This window comes from Megalobrama amblycephala, linkage group LG7 (assembly GCF_018812025.1).
Source record: "Megalobrama amblycephala isolate DHTTF-2021 linkage group LG7, ASM1881202v1, whole genome shotgun sequence".
Lineage (NCBI taxonomy): Eukaryota > Metazoa > Chordata > Actinopteri > Cypriniformes > Xenocyprididae > Megalobrama > Megalobrama amblycephala.
The window spans coordinates 32235999-32260284 of NC_063050.1; the positions used below are offsets into that span (position 1 = coordinate 32235999).

At 38.8% G+C, this 24286-nt stretch overlaps 1 protein-coding gene across 2 annotated transcripts; it reads left to right on the top strand.

The window, feature by feature from the left end:
* Window positions 1–888: 888 nt before the first annotated feature.
* zc3h13 (zinc finger CCCH-type containing 13) lies at window positions 889–24021 on the top strand. Of its 2 annotated transcripts, none has more exons than XM_048197095.1 (21): window positions 889–1053; window positions 2270–2416; window positions 2628–2737; window positions 2831–2945; window positions 3069–3180; window positions 3613–3740; window positions 5944–5988; window positions 7176–7354; window positions 7440–7640; window positions 9526–9681; window positions 10275–10636; window positions 11910–12365; window positions 13771–13986; window positions 15323–15842; window positions 17011–17120; window positions 17258–18523; window positions 18909–19493; window positions 19590–19733; window positions 21916–22116; window positions 22274–22437; window positions 23359–24021. In XM_048197095.1, exons 2-21 carry the CDS (start codon window positions 2279–2281, stop codon window positions 23533–23535), a joined length of 5385 nt encoding a protein of 1794 aa, XP_048053052.1. In that variant the 5' UTR covers window positions 889–1053; window positions 2270–2278; the 3' UTR covers window positions 23536–24021. The 2 variants fall into 2 exon arrangements, with proteins under 2 accessions (XP_048053052.1, XP_048053053.1); XM_048197096.1 differs by having other exon boundaries at window positions 19593–19733.
* Window positions 24022–24286: the final 265 nt, after the last annotated feature.

The window sequence follows — 24286 nt, forward strand, 5'->3', positions numbered from 1 at the left end:
GGGCACAGGTGCTTTATCAGGGGACGAGACAGGCCCTGCTGCTCTTTTCTGGGGTCCTGGTAGACATACTTATAGACAGAATTAGATACTTCCAATAAGGAGCCATGTTCACCTGTTTGTTTTCAAAAATTTAAAATTAATTTAAAAATTACTCACCAATCCATTCATGTCTAAAACTATGTAAAGGCTGTATCTGCAAGGTGAAGCATCTACTGTTTAAGTTTTTTTATTAATATTATTTATTTATTTTTTTTAATGCCACAGTCAGAACCTATTTGGCTACCATGAATCTCCTCTTGGCACTTTTTTTGTTGTCGACCACTTTTGCCAGAGTATCTTCTTTTAATACATAATACAAAATCTCATCTAAAAAGTATAAAGTTGTGATCATTATAGTGAAGCCATAAGTGTTATTTGTGGAGAAAAAAAAAGATTAAGGATGTTTATATTTTCATTCATGCATGTGAAAAAGAGTAACACTGATTTAATACTAAAGTCTGGTAGTTATGTAGGCTACCAACTGAGGCAATAATGTATGGTACAGAAACTTTAAAAGAAAAACATTAGCACATAAAAAACCCAAACAAACAAACAGAAAAACTTAATGGTTGTTGCAGACAGCTCCATTTTATAACAAAAAAGGCATTATATTGTCTCATATGGTGAAAAATCTTACTGAAGCCTATGCGACGAATTAGCTAAAAAATAATCAAAAAGTAAAAAAAAAAAAAAAAAAAGTGGTCAGAATACATTACCTAAATGCGTAATCTAATAGATAACATTACTAACTACAATTTTCATGTATATTTTATTTATTTATTTTTAAGGAACAGTTTAGACAAAAAAATTTAATAAAAAAGGACCAGACCTCCAGTTTCCCATAATCCTCCTCTCCCCAGTACTTCGGGAAGCTGTATGTGTGCAGTTTGCGCTGTTTCGCCAGCATCATGACGGCGGCTAAGGGGAAGACCGCTTTGCAAGAATTTTGCATGTGATTAGGAGGTTATCCCCAACAGTCTATGAAACTGGACTTGACGCATCATTCATATTCGGGTAAAGTGCATGTTTGTATTTGTTTACGGGTAAATTAGCTGCAGTTTTCAGTGGTGTAGTTACCGAGGCTTGTGCTATCAATGTAGGCCGCGCGGCATTATATGCGGCTCTTACCGCGCGGCTCTGCAAATTAATGCCTTTTTAAACACGAAATTATTAAAAGTCACCTTTTCAGTGAAACCTCGCATGCCTTACTATTAGCTATAGCTTGAATATTGTTAATGCGCCTTGTAGAAAAAGAGGCAGGCAGACGCATTTGCACAAATATGATTAATTTGCTTGTGCTAATGTTTACAATGAACGGGATCCCATGGTCGTGGGAAAACAGGTAATATCAAATAATTTGAAATTGTCATTTTTGTTCAGACAGAAAAAAATGTAATGAAATATTTAAGTCATGGAAGTTTGCATTTAAATCTCAGGCTGCTGTTGTCGTTTTGGAGACTTGTACTCATAAGTGGATTATAATTGTGTAATGCTTTTAATAATAGGTATTGGTACTTGATATAAATCTTCCTCACCAATGTTTGTACAGTAGTTTAAAATACAGTAGTAATCACGAACGTCTGGAAAAAAAGTATAGAAACCTACTCATTGAAGTACAAAACAAATTAATTATATTGTAAACAATAATTCCCAAAAGCTATATCTGAAACTGAAAATTGAGAGATTTAACACCATTTGGTACAGGCTCTGATCTGTATTTAGCTTATAGCTATATTATACATCTATTATCATTGTTTTCACCATGTTTCAAAGCGACACTCCCCTTCCAATGTCACAACCCAGGAGCTTGTGTCTCATCTAGAATTCCAAGTTTCCCGCTTCACTTGGTCATTCATGTGCTCGGAAAAGTCGCAATTACCAGATTTCAAACTCTACTTTAAGGCCACAATAATATAGGCTGTATCCGCTGAGGTAGTTAGATATGTATGTTACCTTAAAATTAATGTAAGACCATTTATCCAGTGTTGCAGTTGAGACCAAGAGTCAAGACCAAACCCAGAGGAAAGTTGAGTTTGAGTCAAGACATGTCTTCTTGCTCCCAAGTCCATGACAGTGGTCTAAGGCAATTTTTTCGATTCGAAGACTCGTTCTGGACTTGAACTTGACCATCTTCTGGTCTCAATCTTGACTCAGTGAACTGGTCTTAACTTCAACACTGCATTCAGCTTCAGAATGCTGGTGCCTTTTATTTGCCATTTTTCTAATGCAGCCCTGCAGAATGTCCAAGATCAGGCGGAAGGTTACAGTGGAGAATTCAAAGACCATATCGGACAGCAGCAGTAGCACGACCACCCCCTCCCGCAGGCCCAGCGTGTTTGAGAGACTCGGGCCCAGCACGGCCAGTAATGCAGCAGAGGTAGGGATGCTCGTCACCCACTGTGGTGCTCAGGAAACTTGGTGAGCTGCGTACCTAGGCAGTATTTCTGGTGCCTATCATGCTCTGTCAAGCTGTCTAAGTAGTAGCTCACTGGGTTTTGACGTTTTTTTTTGTTTTTTTTTTTTCTCTCAGGTGCCCTTGTAAAGTGTATAAATGCAACAGACTGACCCATATTTGTCTTCCCTTGCAGACTCATTGTAGAAACTGGTTAAAGACTGGGAACTGCAGTTACGGTAACACGTGTCGATACACACATGGAACCCCATCACGAGGAAAAGGCTTCACTGGAACGTTCAACAGGTGAGATTCCATTGAAGAGATGCTGTTTTCTAAATGTACCTGCTCAAATTCTTGGCCGAATACTTGACTTTCTGCATGTGTGCTGGTCTGCAGGTCAGCTGAGAGGCCCCCTGGGGATCTCCGGGAGAGGATGAAGAATAAGAGACAGGATGTAGATGGTGACGCTCAGAAAAGAGACGCAGACGAACCCACTTCACCCACAACCAGAGTAGGCTGCTCTAACAACTTAGATTTACTTGGAAAAAAACAAAATTTAGAAGTGAAACTCTAGATATTGCCATGGTTGATTGATTGTTGTTTGACATTGGAAAAAAAATGTGTTTCTCATTAGCAGCGAGATTCATCCCGTAGCAGGCACAGGGAGAAAGAGGATATTAAAATCACAAAGGAGCGCACTCCAGCTAGTGAGGAGGAGACCGCAGATTGGGAGGCCAGTCGTGAAGGTGAAGATTCTCCAAAGTACCCACAAAGTTGTTGCATCTGATTAGAAGACATTTTAAGGGATAGTTCACCCAAACATGAAAGTTATGTCATAAATTACTCACCCTCTTGTCATTCCAAACCAATAATACTTTTTCATCTTTGAAACACAAAAATATTTTTTAATGAAATGCTTAAAAAAAAGAAAAGAAAAAGGAATATTTTTAACTGACACTCCATATGAATCGAGTCTTCTGAAGAGACATGACCACTTTATATGAACGGGTTTAATTTTAGATTTTAGGCTTTTATTAGCATATAAACATTGATCAATGCACATACATGTATGGGGTTTGAATGCAGGGCAGTCTTTCCTCTCATCACAGGTAATGCTTTATTTTCTCCTTGTCAGTTTTTTTTCCCAGCAGTTATATAGTTGTCATTGATTTTACTAGATTCCGATAACGGTGACTACGATTACGAGTTATCTCTTGAAATGAAGAGACAGAAGATTCAACGTGAGCTGATGAAGCTGGAACAGGAGAACATGGACAAACGAGAGGAGATCATCATCAAGAAAGAGGTATATTAGATTTGGTTACAGGGTCCTCGTGGGTCCTTAAAAAGTTTTAAAAAGCCTTAAATTCAGTTGTATCAAATTTAAGGTCATAAAAGTCTTAATTTTAATTTCAAGAGTTCTTAAATTTGGGGGTGGAAAAACGGGAATCGCGATATAACTTAATCTGATGGCCAAACTTTAGAATAAGGGTGCTCTGATCAGGATTTTTGAGGCAAATCACAGATTACCGATCACTGGAAGCAGTATTTGCTGATACGATCACCAAAGTAAATAATTCTATTCTTAACAACAATGTATTTTTTAAGTATAAAAAAAATTAGGAGATGAGAAAGTATTATGAATTGACAAATTTTTATTTATTGGCAAGCAACATATTCCATTCCCTCTCTTAGAGGTGAATAGGAGCAACTTGGAGCTTAACAAATATAGCATTCATGTAAAATAAATAATAAAAAAAAAAAAAAACAGAACTCAAATGTAAAACACTGCATAGTCTTCAGTATATAAATTAAATACAGATTAATCCTTCTAAATCTACTTAAGAGCAATGAGTGATTTTTCTCTTTGTCTTTTCTTGTTCGATTAACATTAATGACAAAGACAGCAGCAGGTTTATTAGACTGATGTCACTTTATGGCAGATTGCACGTAGGACTGGACTATTAATCGAAAAGTAATCGAAACTGATGTTCAGAATCTCTAACCGACATAATTTTCCCATGTCGATTATTTAGTTTTTTTAAGCCTGTTAATACTTCCCCCTTAAAAACATACTACCGCGTGTGTAGCCACGTGACTCTGCCCCGTCCAGTCAGTGGCATAAAAACAACACGGAGGTGAACGCCGGTTCAATACATAGTGATGGCGCTCGAGCACTGAGCCTTGCGTCTTCACTAAACTTTGTCAGTTGTATTAGTTTTAAGGTTTACCAGTTTAGACATTCAAGCGATTTTAGACGATTGGATGTATATTATTTCGAGTTACTGTGCTCGCGCAGCTGCACTGTGTCATGAACGCTCATACAGAGAGGAACACAGAAACTATTTGTCAGCACTGTCCAGTTAAGTAGCTTAGAAACTCAAAACTTATATATTTTTCTACTTTTGAAGTAACTATTTACAACCCACAGCCTCACAATTAATAGAGAGACGGTATGACTAATTCACACACGCAATCGCTCTCATTACATACTGGAACTGTGCTAATTTATCTTTATCTGATTTACAATGAGCAGAAATCTGTTACGAACCATAGATAAAATAACTGCTGAAAATGAGCTATGTCATGTCTGATCACTCTTTCAAAAGAAAAAGAAAATCCCACTTTTAATAGTCAATGATATTTACAGTATAAACCTTGTCAGTGAACTAATGAGGGCAAAAAATAAAAATAAAAAAAAATCGTTCATTAATCGTAATCGAGGTAAAATGTTCAATTAATCGAGGTTTTGATTTTAGGCCATAATCGTCCAGCCCTAATTGCACTGATCTAATATACTGTTACACATGCAACTTATTTCCCAACTGTTTGTTCACGAAGACATAATTGACGGTGTTTAAGCAAATACTCACCAAGTAGGGCATTTTGACATATTTCTGTGTGTATTTAACCATTTAGGCATGAACCCGAAGCTCAAAGTTCACATTGCTTGTCTGTGTTCCACTCCATGTGTCTGTGTCTCGGAGCTTAGAAAGTCGCTTGGAGAACAGTACCGGCTCTTCTGATCTGCCTTTATAGAGACCACCAATCAAACTATACAAAGCTGTTATCAGCTGATAATAGTCAGTGCCCGATCAATTGGGGCACCCTTAGAAGGCAATGATTTAATGAAATAATTCTGAGCACTGCACGTTTCATAGTAAAAACGTGGAGCTGTTTTTTTTTTATATGAAAGTTTATCTGAAGGGAACGGACTCTCTTTAGAAAAGATTTGATGGCATTTTATTTCCATATTACCTCCCTATAATGCCTAATAAAAGAGTAAATAGATGTGTATACCTGAAATGTGAGGTTAATAATTTTTTTAAAACATTGTTTTTGTCAATCTACCTTTGAACTGTAAAGTTGTTTAAATAATGGTATTTGCAGTTATTTTACTGATTATCATGTTACCATAGACAGTTCACTGCATACACTCCAAATACTGACAGAAGGTTAATGTGAGTTTTTATCAACACAGAGAGTAATGGCTTGTATGTTCTCAACAGGAACCAGTCTCCAAAACCAGGACCAGTAGTTCTTCTAAGGACAGGGTAAGTTACTTGAACACAGACCAGAATAAACAAGTCCCAGTTAATGTTCATTTTAGTATTATATATATATTTTTTTTTTTTCTCGCTTTGGTACTATTTTCACAAGTAAGGTGTACATTTTCAAAACTCTTAGTTCTAATATCATAACAGATCATCTTTTTTCAAACATTTCGGCATATTTTCAATTCTTTTAGTACAATACACAAAATCACAAAGTATCCTTTTCACTACACAAAATAAGTGTTTCATTCACAGTAACTGCCTTTCAAAATGCTTTTACTATCAAACTTTTCATTTGCATCTCTTTTCGTTCAGTTTAATACATTTGTTTATTATTATTTAATCCAAATTATCTTGATGGTAAATCAATGAATCATTTGGTACATCTATGGATTTCTATGGATATTGATTCTATAGGCATAGTTTCTTTTTTTTTTTTTTTTTTTTTCTTTTTTTTGCAATTTCCGATATAGATAATCAAATGTAATGAATTATAAGCAGTTTATCTTAGATGATGACCACAATTTTGGAAAAGGCATTACCATGGTAGAGGCTGCCACATTATTGTGACTCATCCTTCATAGATCAACTACAGTATAGATTCAGTCATATGGTACAGTGAGATCATTTACTGTATTGGCAGCAAACTCTGTTCTACACAAACTTTACAACTTTTGATAACACACTGAATAAATACTATTACAAACATTATGGATTTTATGTCAGTTATGTAATTTAGGTAATGTACGTGTATTTTCTGAGGTGGCATCTATAGCCTGTGTAAATATTTCAGCAACAAGGGTGATTTGAAACATGTATCTTGCATTGTTTGCTATTGAATGAACTGATTGTTAAAAGTACTAAATTGAAAGAAGAACATACTGTTGTGTTTCTGTGATTTAAACTAAATGTTCTCATTTCATATCACAATGATCTTGTGTTTGAAACAATGATTATTTAAAATGAAAATATGTACAGCTAGAATGAAAGCATGAGATCAGGTTTTGAAAGAATGACTAGCTGTGTTACAAGTGTAATCAGTTTGGAGTTTTGTACTAAGAGTTTTGAAAATGTACACCTTAATTGTGAAAATAGTACCAAAGTGAATTTAAAAAACTGTAATTGTCCTTTTATTACAGGGTGTTATGTTTGGACTTTTATTTAGGTGTGCTCTTGATCTGTTTTAGGCTTCTCCTGAACGCACCAGTTCTAAGGGGTCACCCTCATCCCGTAAATCCAGCGGCTCACCCAAACATAGAGCAGGGAAGGGTGGAAACTCCAGCAAGAAAGAGAAAAAGTCCTCCACTTCCTCAGTCATCTCCTCTCCAGTGTCTGACCAGAACAGGACAGAGGAGACAGACAGCAGGTTAGGAAAATTATTACCATTTAGATGAAGTTAAACAGATTTTTATCAATTAAAATACTTGACTGCTGTTTACTTTTTTGACCAGGTCATCTAAGAGTGGCCATGGAAAAAGAAAAGGGCCACGGACGCCCAGTCCTCCTCCACCTGTCCCTGTGGAGAACCCAGTGATTGGGAAGAAGCACAAAAATAAACACAAAAACAAGGAGAAATGTGAGGACAAACCTAAAGAAGGCAAAGAAAGAGGACGAGATGTGGAGAAACACAAAGAGAAAAAAGAAAAGCGCAGGTATGGTCACCTTCAAAAGAAATCCACAAAACATACAGTATATGATACAAGTATCAGATTTGTAGTATTGTTAAAAGTGATACTGAAATTATAAAAATGTGACACTACCAGTCTTTCTGCAGCTTCAGCAGTATTGCATCTATTTGGTACCCTCTGATAAATGGCTGCTTTGAAACCTTGCGTATGTGTTTCTGCTCTGAGGAGCGTAAAAGGTTTCTATTTACAGTATGCTTTTGCAGTGTTAACAATTCAAAGACAATCAAAGACATCTCTGTTGAGTGCAAGGAAGTGTGTTCCAATAGTGTTTGCTATGGCACCAAAATTGGTTGAGAAAATCATGAAATAATACTGAAATTGATACCGACTACTAAAATAATGGTATCGTGACAGCACTTATAGATTGTCATAAGCCGTTTTTCCACTGTCTGGCCAGTGTGAGCCAGGGCAAACAAAGGCAACGGGAAGAGACAGATGAAGCATGAAACCAAATGAATACACAATAATAGTCATATATGATTTGAGTTCTTCAAGCGGTCTCTGGTATTTTCCATAATCACATGCGTATTTATTACCGCAATGGTTAGCCTAAGTAGCCTAGCCTTTAGCATCTCATACAAATATATTTCTGCCTCATACAGTGATCAGAATCCAAATCTGATCACAATTGGAAGTTATTTCAAATACTTGCTGGTGTCTGAAAGTTTGTTTTGAGCAGAAAATGTTTGGAATGTCTTAAATGTTGAGGTCTTTGTTCATGACCACTCCTCAAGCCCCAGTTGGCTCGCTTTGGACCAAGGTATCCACCTTATTCCTGACTAGCCTACTGCGTTTTGAATTATGGGTGGCACTTCCGGTTTGGGGAACTTCCATTTAAAAAGACTGAAACAAATCATTTCAAATCATGAGGTTGCCCTACAAATAAAGCTTATCTGTCAGTTTGACTGAATGAGCTGTCAATATTTCTTTCATGTTTTATTTTCAGACAGCATGAGAATAACATAATGCTTGGTATTTTAACATAACGTGTTATAACAATAATATCTAGAGCAAGAGCTCTTTTCAGTCGCTGCATTCTTTCCTCGTGATTATTTTCTTTTTTTCCCTTTTGCATACCGCTGTAACAGTATGAAAAAAGGACAACATATACTGCACATCTGGTCTGTTCTCCCGATATAATTTACAATATATCCCATTAATAATTCAATGGAATGCACTAAGAATCTCTCGTTTTTCTCCTCAAATCCACACATATCTTTCCAGGTTTGTTTTCACAGATAGTTTATTATCTGTAAAAATGACAGAAATCACTTTGTAATAGTATCACGCAATGCTGAAGTTAATGAACATTTTTTATTAAGGCAACGTCTATTACATAATACAAATATATATCACTACAGTTGTATTTAACCCGTCCGTTATTGCTGTGGAATGAATCACGCTTTTTCATGGTCTGTTGAAAGTACCTTGTTGATGCTTTTACAAATATCCTTTTAATGTTCGTTGGTTGAAGGGCGAGCAGAATAATGTCATCTCATTGTACCCAGTTAAAAAAAAAAAAAAAAAAAAAGTATTATTGCGTTCATAGAGCGAACCTTTCACTGACTGTTTACAGCGTAATGGAAGTTACACCCATAATTCACGCAAAGCGTCATGGGGTGTAGGAATAAGGTGGATTCGGCGGGACAAAAACCCCTGGCCGTTGGCCCAGAGGAAGCCCTGATGAGGCCCGATCAAGCCCCGGAAGTAACACTAGAAACACAACTGGCCATCATGCAGTAATGCGCACTCTTTTGGCCCAACAGTGGAAACTCCGCTATTATGTATTGTATTTGCTCATGTTATAAAACAATATAAATATCAATTTTTGACCTTTCCTTAATTGCAGAGACCGATCAGATAGTTCCCATAAAGCCAAACGCTCATTAACATCAGAGGAACGTTCTGGAAGTCTTTCCCCACCCTCAAGAGAAGTGTCTCCCCCAGCCAGAAGGAAGTCATCATCCCCCAAACAAGCTTCCCAAAAACAAACCTCACAGCAGAGGTGAGAAGAGCTGCACTTAAATATTGTTAATCCAGTGTCACTTCTGATATATCATTGAGATATCTGTGAGTCTTCCAGTATTTTATCCAGAGTTAAGTGTTAAAATCATCAGTCAAATCCTTATATAATTGTTTATAAGAAATTAATGCATTTATTCAGCAAGGATGCATTGAATTGATCAAAAGTGACATAAAGACTTTTTAATTTTTCATTAGAATGATTTCTGAAGAATCATGCGACACATCTAACTAAATTAATGGCTTTATAGGCCATGACACACCAAACCCATGGTGTAATTTTTGAATGATGAATATAGACTGCTGCCCCCTGCTGGTATAGACAGTTATTTCTTCTAATGCATGCACAGAACATTTATGCTAATTGCATGTTGGCTGTTGTCTTCGGTGTGTTCAAACTCAAATTTTTGGTCCAGATGCAAGTTCTTTGATATCGGTTGGTGTGTCACAGTCTTAAGTCCCTAAAAACTGACAGAGATGAGTGACATATCCTGACATTTAATTTGCATCATTAGTATGTTTTAGAGATATTGTGGGACAAACTGTTAATTTAGTCTTATCCGTTTTCTCTCTCAGGTCTAGAACTCCACCCCGTCACCGTAGGAGCCCCTCCCCTCTCTCTAGACAACACCACTCTCCCTCCTCACACTCTGGCTCCTCGGCCCAGAGACACTCCCCATCCCCTCGCCACAGACGGGGTTCTGTCTCTCCTCTTTACCAACGAGACCTCCCTCCTCCATCCTCATCCTCACCCCTTCCCACTCAGTCTTCACGCCGCTCCCGGTCTCCACTAACCCCCCAGAGAGACCCCTCACCAACACCTGCCCCTCGCAGGTCCAGCCCCAGTGGCCGTCATCGCTCGCAGGGCAGGGAGAGGGGGAGAGGAGAGCGAGACAGGAGTCCAGCACTGCAGGAGAGGCGGCATGAGCGCAGAGATGGTGAGACACGTTTCTACATCACAGTCATTTAGAGAGTATTTGGCTTTTGATGTTAATGACTTGCGAACAAATGAGACAGTTATTTTTTTTTTTTTAATGAGTTCATCTATAAAGATTCATAAAACATTGAGTCAGTGATACAACAACTGATTTAAGGGAGAGTTCACCCAAAAATGAAAATTCTGTCATTAATTACTCACCCCTATGTTGTTACAAACTTGTAAGACGTTCATTCATCCTGGACTTTCTGTCATAACAACAGGTTCTTAAGCTTAAACCTGCTCAGGAGCAGGCTTATTTCATGTAAACATGATTAGATGGCATCTTTTTAATCAGAGGTGATGCTTAAAGTCTGTTCCAGCAACTGCTACTTTCTTACCCTAATGTGAAACGGACAATAATAATGATTTAAAAAATAAATTTGAAAATAATATTGTAGTCTATCATAATATAGTTTTACTCGTTGAGAGATTTATTCGTGAGGGAATAATTACCTAATAATTGTGCTGGAGTCACACACACATGATGCACAGTTAGTTTATGGGCCTTAAACTTGAATTAATGCTGTCACATAAATCCGCTTCAAAGGTAAAATTAAATTAATTTGTAATTACTACATTGAAATAAAAATGTAAAGCTTGTACAAATAGGTGTCAGGTGTGTTTTTTAATTCTAAGATCTCATTACTTTGCCATCTTGACGCCAGCCAATTGCTGATTGTGGTTTCGAGTATCGATGCATCTGCCCTTTTTGAGGAACACAAGAACGTGCAGTAATCTCAATTTATTCCAGATATTTTAATCCAATCTGCAAATTCATTTGAAGAACCAAATTAGCCAGAGTTCAGTTATCACAATTAGAAGATTTGGCATCTGTGAAATCATCTCAGATGTATTAAGCGAGGTATGAAGAACGAATCCGTTCTGTGTTCCGTCAACATCACATTATTAACATGACATTTAGAATATCAATTTTTAAAAATTATGAGTCGAATCATTAGAAGATAGAATTGCGATACTTTTCACCCTTAAAAATACCTTTTTGTTTTTTTTAAATATTTTAAAATGTAATTTATTCCTGTGATGGTAAAGCTGAATTTTCAGCATCATTACTCTAGTCTTCAGTGTCACATGATCCTTCAGAAATCATTGTAATATTCTGATTTGGTGCTTAAGAAATATTTCTTAATATTATCAATGTTAAAAACTGTTGTGCTGTTTCAAATTTTTGTGGATACACTCCATTGCTCACTTAATTTCCTTTCTGCCCTTAGAGAGCCGCGGGAAGCGTGAGAAAGACAGCAGCCGTGATGAGCGAGACTACGATATTGAGCAGAGTTCTTCCCGAGATGAGCGTGATTGCAGGGACAACCGAGACCGCCGCGGTGAACGGGATAGAAGAGATGTCCGGGAAGAGCGGCAGCACCGTGGGGAGGTCAAAGACACTCGGGATGCCCGTGCAGCAGAAACACGAGACCGTTCAGGACGAGAATCCCTGGAGCATAGGGATAGGGAACGGGACAGGGAAAGAGAAAGAGAGAGGGAAAGAGAGAGAGAAAGAAATGAAACTCATAGAAAGGAGGAAACAACAACCCAGGAGGAAAGGAATTATGGAAGAGGACATGGAAGGGAGGAAATGAGAAATGAGAGTAGAGTGGACAACAGGAACGAATCTCGAGCTGAAAGAACAGGCAGAGGGAGGGGCCGTGGATCAGACGCCACAGAGAAAGGTGAGAAGATTGTTATCTTCTGTGGGCCATCTATATAACATCTTTGTCAGCCAAAAAACTGTCAGAATTTCTCTACATGGTTACTTTTTACCACATCATGGTATATTTGATTTTAAACAGTGTTATTAAAAGCGCATCAAGCCACAAAAGATACCCTTTCCTCTAGGTGGTTTTCTGTGTTCGTGCTCCGAGTAGGACCTAGACGCTGATAAGCAAATGGGTTTCGGATACATGCCTAAGGTGTACACAAACATGTCAAAATGCCTTTTTGGAGAGTATTCACGTAATCACAGTGGGTAATGTCTTAAGTAAACATACACAGTTGAGAAAGAAAATGCATGTGTAATAGTATATTGGATCATTGCTTTAGCTCTTGGGGTGCTTCCACACTAGCACTTTTGGTGTTTTGTTCATTTGGATGGTGTGAACCCTGTCTTCCGAACTCCGAGTTCACTTAAAAAGGGGTACGGTTCATGTGAACTCTGGTATGGTTCACTGCTGATATGAACGCAGTCAAACTAAATCGTGCAAGTATGATTTGCTAAAATTTGTGTTTGTGTGTTTCACTCACTTTCCTGACGTGACTGACACACTGCAAGCAGAGAGCTGTATATTTGCAGTACATTCTGGGCAGATAGATGCAAGTGTCGTTATGTACTGAAGGTTTGGAAACAAAACCAATAGTGCAAAAACAAAAATATGAAAGTCAGGTGAGCAGCGCTATGCATTTTGCTGCCTTCTCCTGCGCCGTTGTTACCAGATGCTGCTTTGATGACTCAAACGCACTGCGGTTCGGTCCCAAATAATAAAATCTAATCACAGTCTGGCAGGGGGAGGTGGAGCAATCGAAGTCTGGTACAGATTAGGCAATTGAACCGTATGTGAAAGCACCCTTAAAGTAACAGCAGCCTAATTTACCTGCTTTTTAATAATATTCAAACAACAAATGACAAAGGAAAACTACTCAATAGTGTTAAATGATCATGATTTCATGTTCGCCCAATTTAAATTAATGTTTAATAATTACTGACAGTGAATAATTTGATATATCGTATGTGTAGTATTAATATTTACATTTTTCAATTATAAGTACCAGTATATTGCAACACCCGTAAATCCTAAAACAAGCTGCAAACTAAACTGTGCTAAATTACTTTTGCTGTTTTTATATATCAGAATCCTGTCTTGCACTTTCCACAGCAAAAATACCACTTTAAAGTTAAAAAAAAGATGCAATTGCAAGCTGGTGGAGAGATGGAAAATTCTAGTAAAAGCAATGCATCATGTACTTTGAATAAAATGAAACATTTATTTGTTACTTTTTAAGGAGTAATGCAATAATATGAGAACTTGAAAAATGAATTTTAAATACTTATGCAGAGGATGTGATAATTTTGTGTTTCAGGTACATCTCGTGGTGGTAGAGCATCACAGACTGATGCTAGCAGTGCTAGTGGGCATGACAGCTGGGAGTCCCGCAGCAGTGGTCTGAGAGAGAGGAGTTCGGAGAGGAACACTGATCGTGATCGCTATGACAACGACAGACAGAGAGGAGAACAGCCCAGAGATGAACGGCGGGGAGGACATGCAGAGAGAGATCGCCGTGACAACCGAGAAAGAGGTGACTGATAAGTAGGGCTGAACGATTTTGGAAAATAAACTAATTGCAATTATTTTTACCAATATTGCGATTGCAATTTAATATGCAACTATTTTTTTAAGCTCTTTATCTTCTATATTATTCAAAAAAGTCAAGCAATAAATCATTGTGGAGGTGGGAATCTTTAGGCACCTCACCTTTTGGAGTCGCGGTCTGATTCAAAATCAAACTTTCCAAAAGCAACTCCGCTTTCTGGCGTCCAGGTTTCCTTTCCATGAAGTTTGTGTAGTGCTCACAAAAATTAATCATAACTCAGCGTATAGGTTACTAGCGAGCTCTTACGTGCCATCTGAACTCTTGCTTTGGGTTGGTGCAAAGATCATCTCTTCTTCTGCTCTCTTTCCTGTTGTGGCGGCTAGCAAACAGCATTGCATTACTGTGCGCGCCCCCTTCTGGATTGGAGTGTGGATCGCCTGTGACTGACTGTATTCGTTGTCTGACTGCACTGAACCATGACTGTTCGGGACAAATACATGTACCGTTACACCCCATAAAACACTTACGAAAATTAATGTCGACAAATAAAAATGACTAAGAAAATATGACTAGAAAAATAACCCTGCTAGATTATCAATAATGCATCAGTGTTTTCATCTGCATGAGCTGAAGAGTGAATGAACATGAGTAAACTGAAACCCGTTCTATATGACACATAAACGCAACATTACAACTTGTGTCTGCACAAAAGGAAGCAAATGCAAGTGAACTTGAACTAAGTTACATGCTAGCCAGAAAGTTTTACTGCCATTGTGGTGCGCTACAAAAAAAGAATTCACAACGTTCTATAGTGTTCTCATTACATGTTGATGCTGTACATCTTGCACTTAACTGTATTTTCATGTATTTAATAAAGTGATTCCAGACATCTCTGCACATTTTTGAAGCAATTATGAAAAGGGATTTAAATATGCCTACTGTTGAATGAACGGAACAAGATTAACCGGTCACTCTGGATACCTAATATTCAAATTGCATGTGTCATAACAGCACCTTTTTGCTGTAGTGAAAGGAATTTGCCACAAAATGGTGATTGGTATGTGTCTGACACTTCAGTAAGCTTTAAAACTTGATGGACCGAATGGCAACAAGGCTTCTGAGCTCAGCAACAGCAATTTTCTTCTGTGTAAATGGTGTAAGATTGTTTGTCAAGTTCTGTTAAAGGAACAGATCGAAATTTAAATGTCACTTCTGATAACTTTAAATTAAGTGGAGAAGTCGGTGAACTATGCTTTAAAATCAGAGGGCACAGAGAGCAACTTTTGGTGTTATTGATGGAGATTTTCTTTTTGTTCAACAGAACAAAGAGCGCCCTCTCCTGGCCGCCAGCAGAGCCGTGGCGAGGACTTTGAGCGTGAAGAGAGGCGAGATGATCGAAGGAACGATCGAGGGGATGACAGACGAGACGACCGCACCCGTGACAGAGAGAAGGACAGGGATAGAGAAAGAGAGAGGGAACGAGAAAGAGAGAAGGAGAGAGAGAGGGAGAAAGAACGGGAAAGAGAGGCTGAAAGGGAACGAGAGCGAGTCAGGGAAAGGGAGCGGGAGAGAGAGAAAGAAAGAGAACGAGAGAGGGAGAGGGAGGAGAGAGAAAGGGAGCGGGAAAGAGAGAGGGAGGAACGGGAAAGAGAGCGAGAAGAGCGGGAGAGAGAAAGGGAACGAGAGAGGAAGGAGAGAGAACGGGAAAGGGAGCAAAGAGAGAGGGAAAGGCAGAGGGAGTGGGAGGAGAGAGATAAAGGAAGGGAAGAAAGGCGGGACAGAAGAGATGAGCCACGAGATGACCGCTCTGTCCGAGATGCTCATGAAGAGAGAAAGAACACGTAAGTGCTCTAGTATTATTACTCTAGTATTATTAAATACAAGTTCTCTGGAATACTTGTGTTGGGTAAATATTACTGCATGGCTGTTAAAATGTATAACACTTTGTTAATAACTACATGCTGGTGCTACTTTCTTTATCATTTTATGGTGTGTTTCTTATCATTGTAAGACCAATATTGAAAATATTATCTATGAAGATTAGCCAATAATTATTCTTCGTTATTGGTCATATAAAATTAAAATTTGTTTTTGTCTACATAAATTACAAATAAAAATAAATTTAGACATCACAGCATTGTGAATAATGGATATTCATTTTGAGATTTGCAAAAGATTACAACACAGTTAACTGATTCCAAATGTCATTTAAATGTAAAAATACAAGAAAATATAAATACAAAATATCCAGTATCAGGGATATGTATCAACTGATACCAGTTTATTTAAATCTTATACAGCAGCCAATAACCAGTATATTGTATCAATATATCATGCATTCGTATGTAATCATTAATTATGCATTAAATTGATCAAAAGTGATAGACTTCAAAATTGTTAAAAAATATATATTTCAAATGAATACGTTTTTTTTAAACTTTCTATTCATCAAACAATCCTGAAAAAAGTGTATGATGGTTTCCACAAAAATATTAATCAGCACAACTGTTTTCAACATTGATAATAATATTAAATATTTGCTGAGCACCTAATCTTCATATAAGAATGATTTCTGATGAGACACTGAAGACTGGAGTAATGATGCTGAAAATTCAGCTTTGCCATCAAAGGAATAAATTGCATTTTAAAATATATTAAAATAAAAGTTATTTTAAATTGTAATGTTTTAGAAAATGATTTATAATACTTTTCTGTATTTCTGATTAAATAAATGCAGCCTTGGTGTAACACATTTCGTATGTACGGGAAGGTACATACCTCTGTCGTCGCTCCTCCTTGAGAGATTCACGGCCGGTGCGACTCGCAGCTGATTCTCATTATCACTCGCGTCACCGGCCTAGAGCCGTTCCCTCATGGCTCTCGCCCGCCCTGCTCGTCACACTTTGTTAGCATGAGACTTTCAAAAACAAAAAATTTATATACCAAACTTTTGAACAGTAAGCATTTTGAAAATTATAGACTAAATACTGTTTGCCCTTTTGTTTGCAGTCGTAAGAGACATCGTGCTGAGAACACTCCCAGTCCACGGCCATCTCCTAAAAGAGGGCGAGATGTTAGCCCTGCAGACAGTGACGGTTACAACAGCACTGAGGAGAAAGGTATGATTTCAACTGAACAAGTGCAAGGTTATGTTTTCTCCCTTTAGTGAAAACATGTTCTTAGCATATCCTGGCTTATAGGTGTATTGTGCACATACACAGAATATTTGCACATAAAATGTATGGTTTTATTTCAGGTGAAAAGCACCGACTGCTGAGTCAAGTGGTTCGTCCTCAGGAGACTGCTCGCTCGCCTGTCCGCTCCTTTACTGACGACAAACCCAACCGCTGGAAGGATGAAGAGCGGCGTGGCGATAAAAAAGAAGGCCGTGGCCGACACGAGGAGGTGGATTCCCGTGTTGAGAGAGGAGCAGGAAGAGGAGCAGAGCGACGTGGAGAACACGCTCCAGACGTTTCTGCTACAGGCATCTCTGAATCCAGGAGGGGAAAAGAGCAGAGGGACCTCCCTCCTGCTGCCCTCACTCCCCCTCCTATGGAGGAGAGAGACTCATTATCAGCCGTTCATGAGGAGGGCAAGAAAAAGACTAAATCTCAGAAGAAAATTCTGAAGAAGAACCGTAAAGAGGAGGAAGCGGCATCTGGAGAAGGGGACCGTAGTAATCCTGAGCCCCCCTCATCCTCCTCCACTGTAGCTGAAGCCCCCCAGGCTCTCCTCTCACCTCGCAAGATGCCCAAGAAGAAAGCCTTAGAAAGGAAGCGCAAGCGCTCACGAGGTCCCGAGTCGGATGTTTCTGAGGACGAGCTGGTCGCCCAACACCCCCTCAGCAAGAGACGACGAGGCCCGCGTACACCCCCGCCAATCAACAAGGACGACCTTCCCTCCCAGAGAGCTTTAACGGCTGGACAGAGCTCTCTCTCAGCTAAAATTGATGCCAACTTCAGTGACTGGTCTGATGAAGACGTACCAGAGCGAGGCGAGAGCTCCTCTGCCTCCCTGCCATCTGATAGGCCTCCAGAGCGGCTGCTTCCCTCAGAGCGCCCCCCTAGAAGGGGTGTACGTGGTGGGGGCCGGGACCGTACGGACCCCCCAATCGCCCCGCTGCTCCCTGACCCTCCGATGCTGATACAGTCTCTTCCTTTACAACCGTTACTGCCACAACATATGCTGCGTAAACCGCAGCAAGCAGACATGCAGCAGCAGCGTAGCAGTAGCATGGGCAGCAACCAAAGTCGTGCGTCTTCGCGCAGATTACGCTCGCCTTCCAATGAGTCGGCTCATCGGGATGAAGGCCCTCAGGGGCTGAGGTCCCGCAGAGGACTCATGCAGGGTGGCAATTCCCGAGAGAGAGACAGAGAGCGAGAGAGAGAACGGGACAGGGAGAGGGAACGAGAGAGGGAGAGAGACAGGGAGAGAGCAGTGGCCAGTGAACAGATAGGAGGAGAGAGGAAGTCGAGGATTGATCAGCTTCGGAGAGGGGAACCCAGTCGGAGTACTTCCTCAGGTGAGACTCTTCATAGAAACTTTGAGTTTCTTAGTATTCTTTATTTTTTGGGGGGGGAATTGTTTGGAATCTCACAATTAGTTCAACCCAAAATTAAGGAAAATAGTGTGTCAGAGTAGAGTGCCTGTGTGGAAAGATATACTACATGAGGAAAATCTGCCTCATTTCATTCTCAGTATTTAATGAAAAGAAAAACAAATAATGATAACAATATGCATTAATAAAAATGGCAAGATTTAAAACTAACAACAACAACAAAAAAATCAGAACATTTTGTGTATTTAAACTGTGCTCCTCTGAATGATGTGTGAAAGAATACCAAAACCGTTGTTATTGTAATGTCAAAGTTTTGAATTCTCCATAACACTTTTATCTGCTTTCACAGACCGGCAGGACTCTCGGAGTCATAGTTCTCGTCGTAGTTCACCAGAGTCTGAGCGTCAGGCTCGCTCCAGAGCCGGCTCCTACGACAGCCGTGAGCGTGACCGGGAACGAGAACGGGAACGAGAACGAGAACGAGAGCGTGATCAGTTGGATCGAGAGCGTGAGAAAAAGGATCACCGGCAGCTTCAAAATCCACAAACCCAACAGAGAGACTGGGAACCAGAACTTCGTGAGTGGGGTGGGCGGGGCCGAGAGCCCCTCCTCCGTGGCAACCGGGAGCCAATTAGAGAGAGAGACTTACGGGAGATGCGTGAAAGGGAACGACTCTTACCTGAAGGGCTGCTGGCACATGAGAGAATGGATCGTGAGCGTGGTGAAAGGGACCGTGAGCGTGAACGAGAAAGGATGCTTCCGTTTGACCTTCAAGCTCACAGGGAACCAAAGAGCAGAGGTGAAATTAAGATGGAGAGGGGAGAGTATGAACCTCTGTTACCCAGAGAAGCCCTCATGGATGTAGATAAACCAGCTGACAATTCACACCTGCAAGGGGAAGCATCTGAACCAGAGAAAATGGATAGTCTTGATGGTAAGTCCCCCCCCCTTTCTCAAACTGTAATCTGATGTATAAGAAGATTTTTCAATTTTACTGTATGTATGTATGTGTGTTTGCTCATTCTTTCAGAAGAAGAGGACGGAAAGGGGGATGATGCACAGTCTGTTGTGTCAGGTGGTGAGGAGTATGAGCCAATCAGTGATGATGAACTGGATGAGATTCTGGCAGACAGTCAGAAGAGGGATGACCAACAAGATGAAGAAAAGATTTCTGGTACGTAACACCACTTAAAAACAGGGTCCCGTGAAAACGCATTCAAACCACAAACAAACGGCCTGCCTCAGTCTAATCTGCCCACCACAATTTCATAATGAACCGAAAATATTTTTACACTTCACATAATAACATGTTACATAAAATGTAACGTTCTGTTGTGCTTCAATGCTTTGGCAAATCTGTTAATCAAACTAAAATCGAAATCGCAATATGACTTTGCAATATGCAAAAGGCTTAATTATGCAATTATGTTATGCTGCATGTTTCAGAGCGAAGCATGACTTGGTTCACAGTAAATAGAGCGAACTCCATCTCTGCATGTACTGTGAGTTTGAAGGGGTCATGACATGGATTTTTTTTAAAATATTTTCTCCTATTTTCTTTGTTTTGTTCCTTGAACTACTACTGTGTTGAAAAGTTTTTTGCACAAAAAACAAATGCATGAAAAAATTATTACTTTCAACTTTGGCTGGAATTATGTGTTGACGTAATCGATTACATTGATTACACACTGTTTATGTTCATACCTAATCCCCTGTCATGTCTCACAAAAAAACAAACCTCCAGAGCAGATGCTAATGGCTAGTATGGCCAGAATAAAAGCTTAAGGGTTTAATGCAAAGAAATTAAGCCATACGTGTTGTAATCTTACTACTGTAAAACAATTAATATACTAATGAAAAATTCATTTTATTTTGTTAATAATAATATCAAAAATAATTTTGGATTATCACATCTAAGTCCAGGTACAAGACATAGCAAAAACATTTCCCTCCACTGAAAAGATGTTAATTTTGGAGATTTTAATTTTGCTATCAAAGTGCACCAGAATTGATTAATTTAATTTTAAAACATACAAAGTTTTCTTCTGGTGGAGCATACCCCCTGAACCCTCTAGAAGGGGCCCACAGTCCACCTGCAATAGTGTCACAGAATCCAGTTAAATCAGATGAAGAACACTTCAAACAGATGTGGCAGCATTGCATACACCACCCTTTTGCCATGTGTTTTTGTTTTCATTGCTGTCTGCACAGTACATGTGTTCTGATTTGGATACTGCCCTCATGAAAAAATATGATCAAATGCAAAACACGCAAGTTTGCATTGTGACCAGCTGTGGTTCTGGACAAGTGAGGCAGAGCCCTACGGAAATATTCATCCAAAAAAAATAGACCTCTATATAAGCTGAATCAATAATAAATTGTAAATGTATTCAGCATTCTGCAGCAAATTTTTTTTCGTATTTTGACTATTTTAAGACGTAAAGTGAGCAGGATGTATTAAAATTTAACGTATGGCTTGTATAATGATACTAAGTGGGGCAGCGGGTTCTTGAGCCATCCCCAGCTCTACAGTTTTCCAATGTAAATCTGTGGTGAAAAATGGAACTGCAGCGTTCTCTAATGGAGAGCCATTAGGGCAGATTTCAGACTGCCCTGCTTATTTTCACATAAGCTTGCGTATACCCCACTCCAGACCAAGACGATATAAATCCGCTTCAGCTATGAGTATATTAGTCTGCATCAGGTCAGTAGCTAGTTGACATGTCTGTTCTTCCAAGTAGAGTAGCGTATCAAATAAATAAAAGTATAAATCCTTTAGTTTAAACATGCTATATTTAGTATGAGAAAAGACGTGACTTTTTCCTCACTGGAATTCCTCCACAACTTGTAGGATTTTAAAAGAGCATTCGGAGGCAGTAAGTGCTACATTAAGGCAATTCTATGTGCGTATCGTCGTGTGTACTTAAAACCTTGTCAGTTAACATTAGAGCGCCAACCTCCGGCTGAATAACGCAACCTCTGCCAAAAGTGTTCTGCGTGTGTTTAGCGATTAGAATCTAAAGCTTGAAAAAAATTGTTAATCATAAACTAGCGCTAAGACCCAGAATCTGCCCTAAATTTACAATCAGGAGCCGCTACTGATTGTGACTATACCAATGAATGTGGACATTCTAGGAAAAAAAAAAACCCTTCAGATCTGACCACATGTAACTTTTTTTTTCTTTTTCTTTTTTTTTTTTTTTTCTCCAGTTTGAACAGAAAATGCAAAGATTCCTATTTCACAGACTGATACATACTCAAAGCCATAAGCATAATCTATGTAATGACCATTTCAAAATTCCTCTAACCCCAAATTTTGACTGTTTATAATATACCATTTGCATGTTCTGTTTCAGGGCCTCTGGATGTGATTGATGTAGATTGGTCCAGTTTGATGCCCAAGCAAAAGCAGGAGCCCAGAACTCCCGGGGCAGCACTGCTGCGGTTCACCCCAGGGGCTGTGCTTCTCAGAGCAGGAGTGTCCAGACGCTTAGCTGGGCCTCAGCTCCTTGCCAGAGTTAAAGAAGTGTGCTCCAGAGAGTTGGAAGACCCTAAAGGTGAATGTGCAAAATACCTTTGAATGAATGCTACAGTTTTAATATAAATGAAGCTCTACTGATATGCTAGTGTATTTTTTGTGGTAATAAATAATAGTTATACAAATAAATTTGACTATATAACAACTGAATTGAATCTCAAAATATGAATCCATAGATGCTGATAAACTCTTAGAGCATGATCTGGGTGCTCTAAACATGGCTGCATACAACAGAAGAATGGAGAGGGCCAACCTACTGAGGAGCCTGGGCCCTTGCTGCAAGGCGCTGTGTGCTCGCCGAGACATTGCCATACGTAGACAGCTCCTGAAAAATGACAAGGTGCTCTTATGGCCTTTAATTGGGGGCACTTCTTTTGTGTAACTTGGGCTTTCTGAAACTGTATTGAGAAAGTGAGCTCTATTCTGGAACTGCCTACCTAGAGAGGATTTTTATGGCATCAAAGGAAGAATCAAGAGAAGTTAATATTATGAGTAGAGTATAGATGATAACTTCCATCTGGTGTTTCCTGCACCACTTTTAAGCTGCAAAGAATTCTCAGACAAATTACATTTTACTCAAGCTTTCAGTCTAAATTTAATAGATGGTGAGATAAAAACACAAAGTAATATGCACTACAGTTTAAAAGTTTGGGGTCAATAAGATGTCTCTTATTCTCACCAAGACTGCATTTATTTGCTCAAAAATACAGTAAAAACTGTAATATTGTGAAATATTATTACAATTTAATACAACTTTTCCATTTTTTTTATATATATATATTTTAAAATGCAATTTATTCCTGTGATGGCAAAGTTGAATTTTCAGCATCATTATTCCAGTCTTCAGTGTGACATGATCCTTCAAAAATAATTTTAATATGCTGATTTGCTGCTCAAGAAACATTATCACATTGCTTAATTTTTTTTCAGGATTTTGTTCATAAATAGAAAGTTCACAAGTATTTATTTGAAACAGAATTGTTTTTGTAACCATGTTGAAGTCTCAACTGTCACTTTTGATCAATTATATACTTTGAATAAAGATATTAATTTCTTTCAACAACACCACCACCACTACAAACAAAAAAAAAAAAAACATAAATCTAATCTTGTGAGGGTTGCTGTGGAATGTGTCAGTGACTTTAAAAGTGTTGCTGTTTTTTTTTTTATTATTATTAATTTTAAATAAGCCTAATAATTGGCTTAATAAAGGTGTTCATGATTCAGTATTTGGTTTAATGCGTCTTTATTCCTCATGTAGGGCACAACCAAGCAGATCTACACCAGCGCTCCAGTGGTGGACAATGAACTTGTGCAACTGAGTTTGCGTCTCTTTAAAAAGAAAATGGCTTCCAGCCAGTTGAGTGGACAAGAGAAGCCTGATTCAGTCTCTGCAGCCCAACAACTCAGCACACCAGCAGAGCTGTGCGTCTCCTGAGCACGCTCAGTGAGTACGGTCTGAAAGAGCCCATCTCAGATTGCTGTTAACCCATACTATCAACGATTATTGTAACACACTGAAACTGCTTTTAAATCAGTGCTGATGGAGCATTGCTGCCCTAAACCTCAGAGGAACCACATAGAGACTAGACATACTAGCCTGTGGAGATGCTGTCTAAGGTTTCATGACCCTTGAACTTTGAATCACAAGTGATAACCATGTACTGCATAAGAACTTTGTCATTTTCATTTGTTTTAGAGACCTTTTTGTAATGTCAGATGTGTGAACAACGGTTGCTGAATGTTTGTGAGATATACAATGGGTACTGAAGATGTACAATAAAATGACAGTATTTGTTATGTGCATCTAACTTTGGTTCCCCTTGCTTGTCCTTTTTGTTTTGAAACTTTATTTTTTGTGATCAGTATGTTTCAGCACTCTTGTTCTCAGTGATTCTTTGTTTTATTAAAAAGATTAAAGAAATGGGTAGTTTTGTGACGCTTGTATAAACCTTGTTGTTGCTTTAAAGTGCTATCTGTTATAAAACTATACAATATTATCACAAACATAATATTTTCTATCCCATAAATTATATTGGTTGTAGATATTAACAAATGAGTGTATTAAAATATTGGCTTGTATTATTGGTGGTATTAAAATAGGTGCCAAATGAATTATTCAAACATCTCTAATTTAAAGTGCACAACATTTTCTAGAGGATGTTTCTTCGATGGTTTCATTCTCTTCC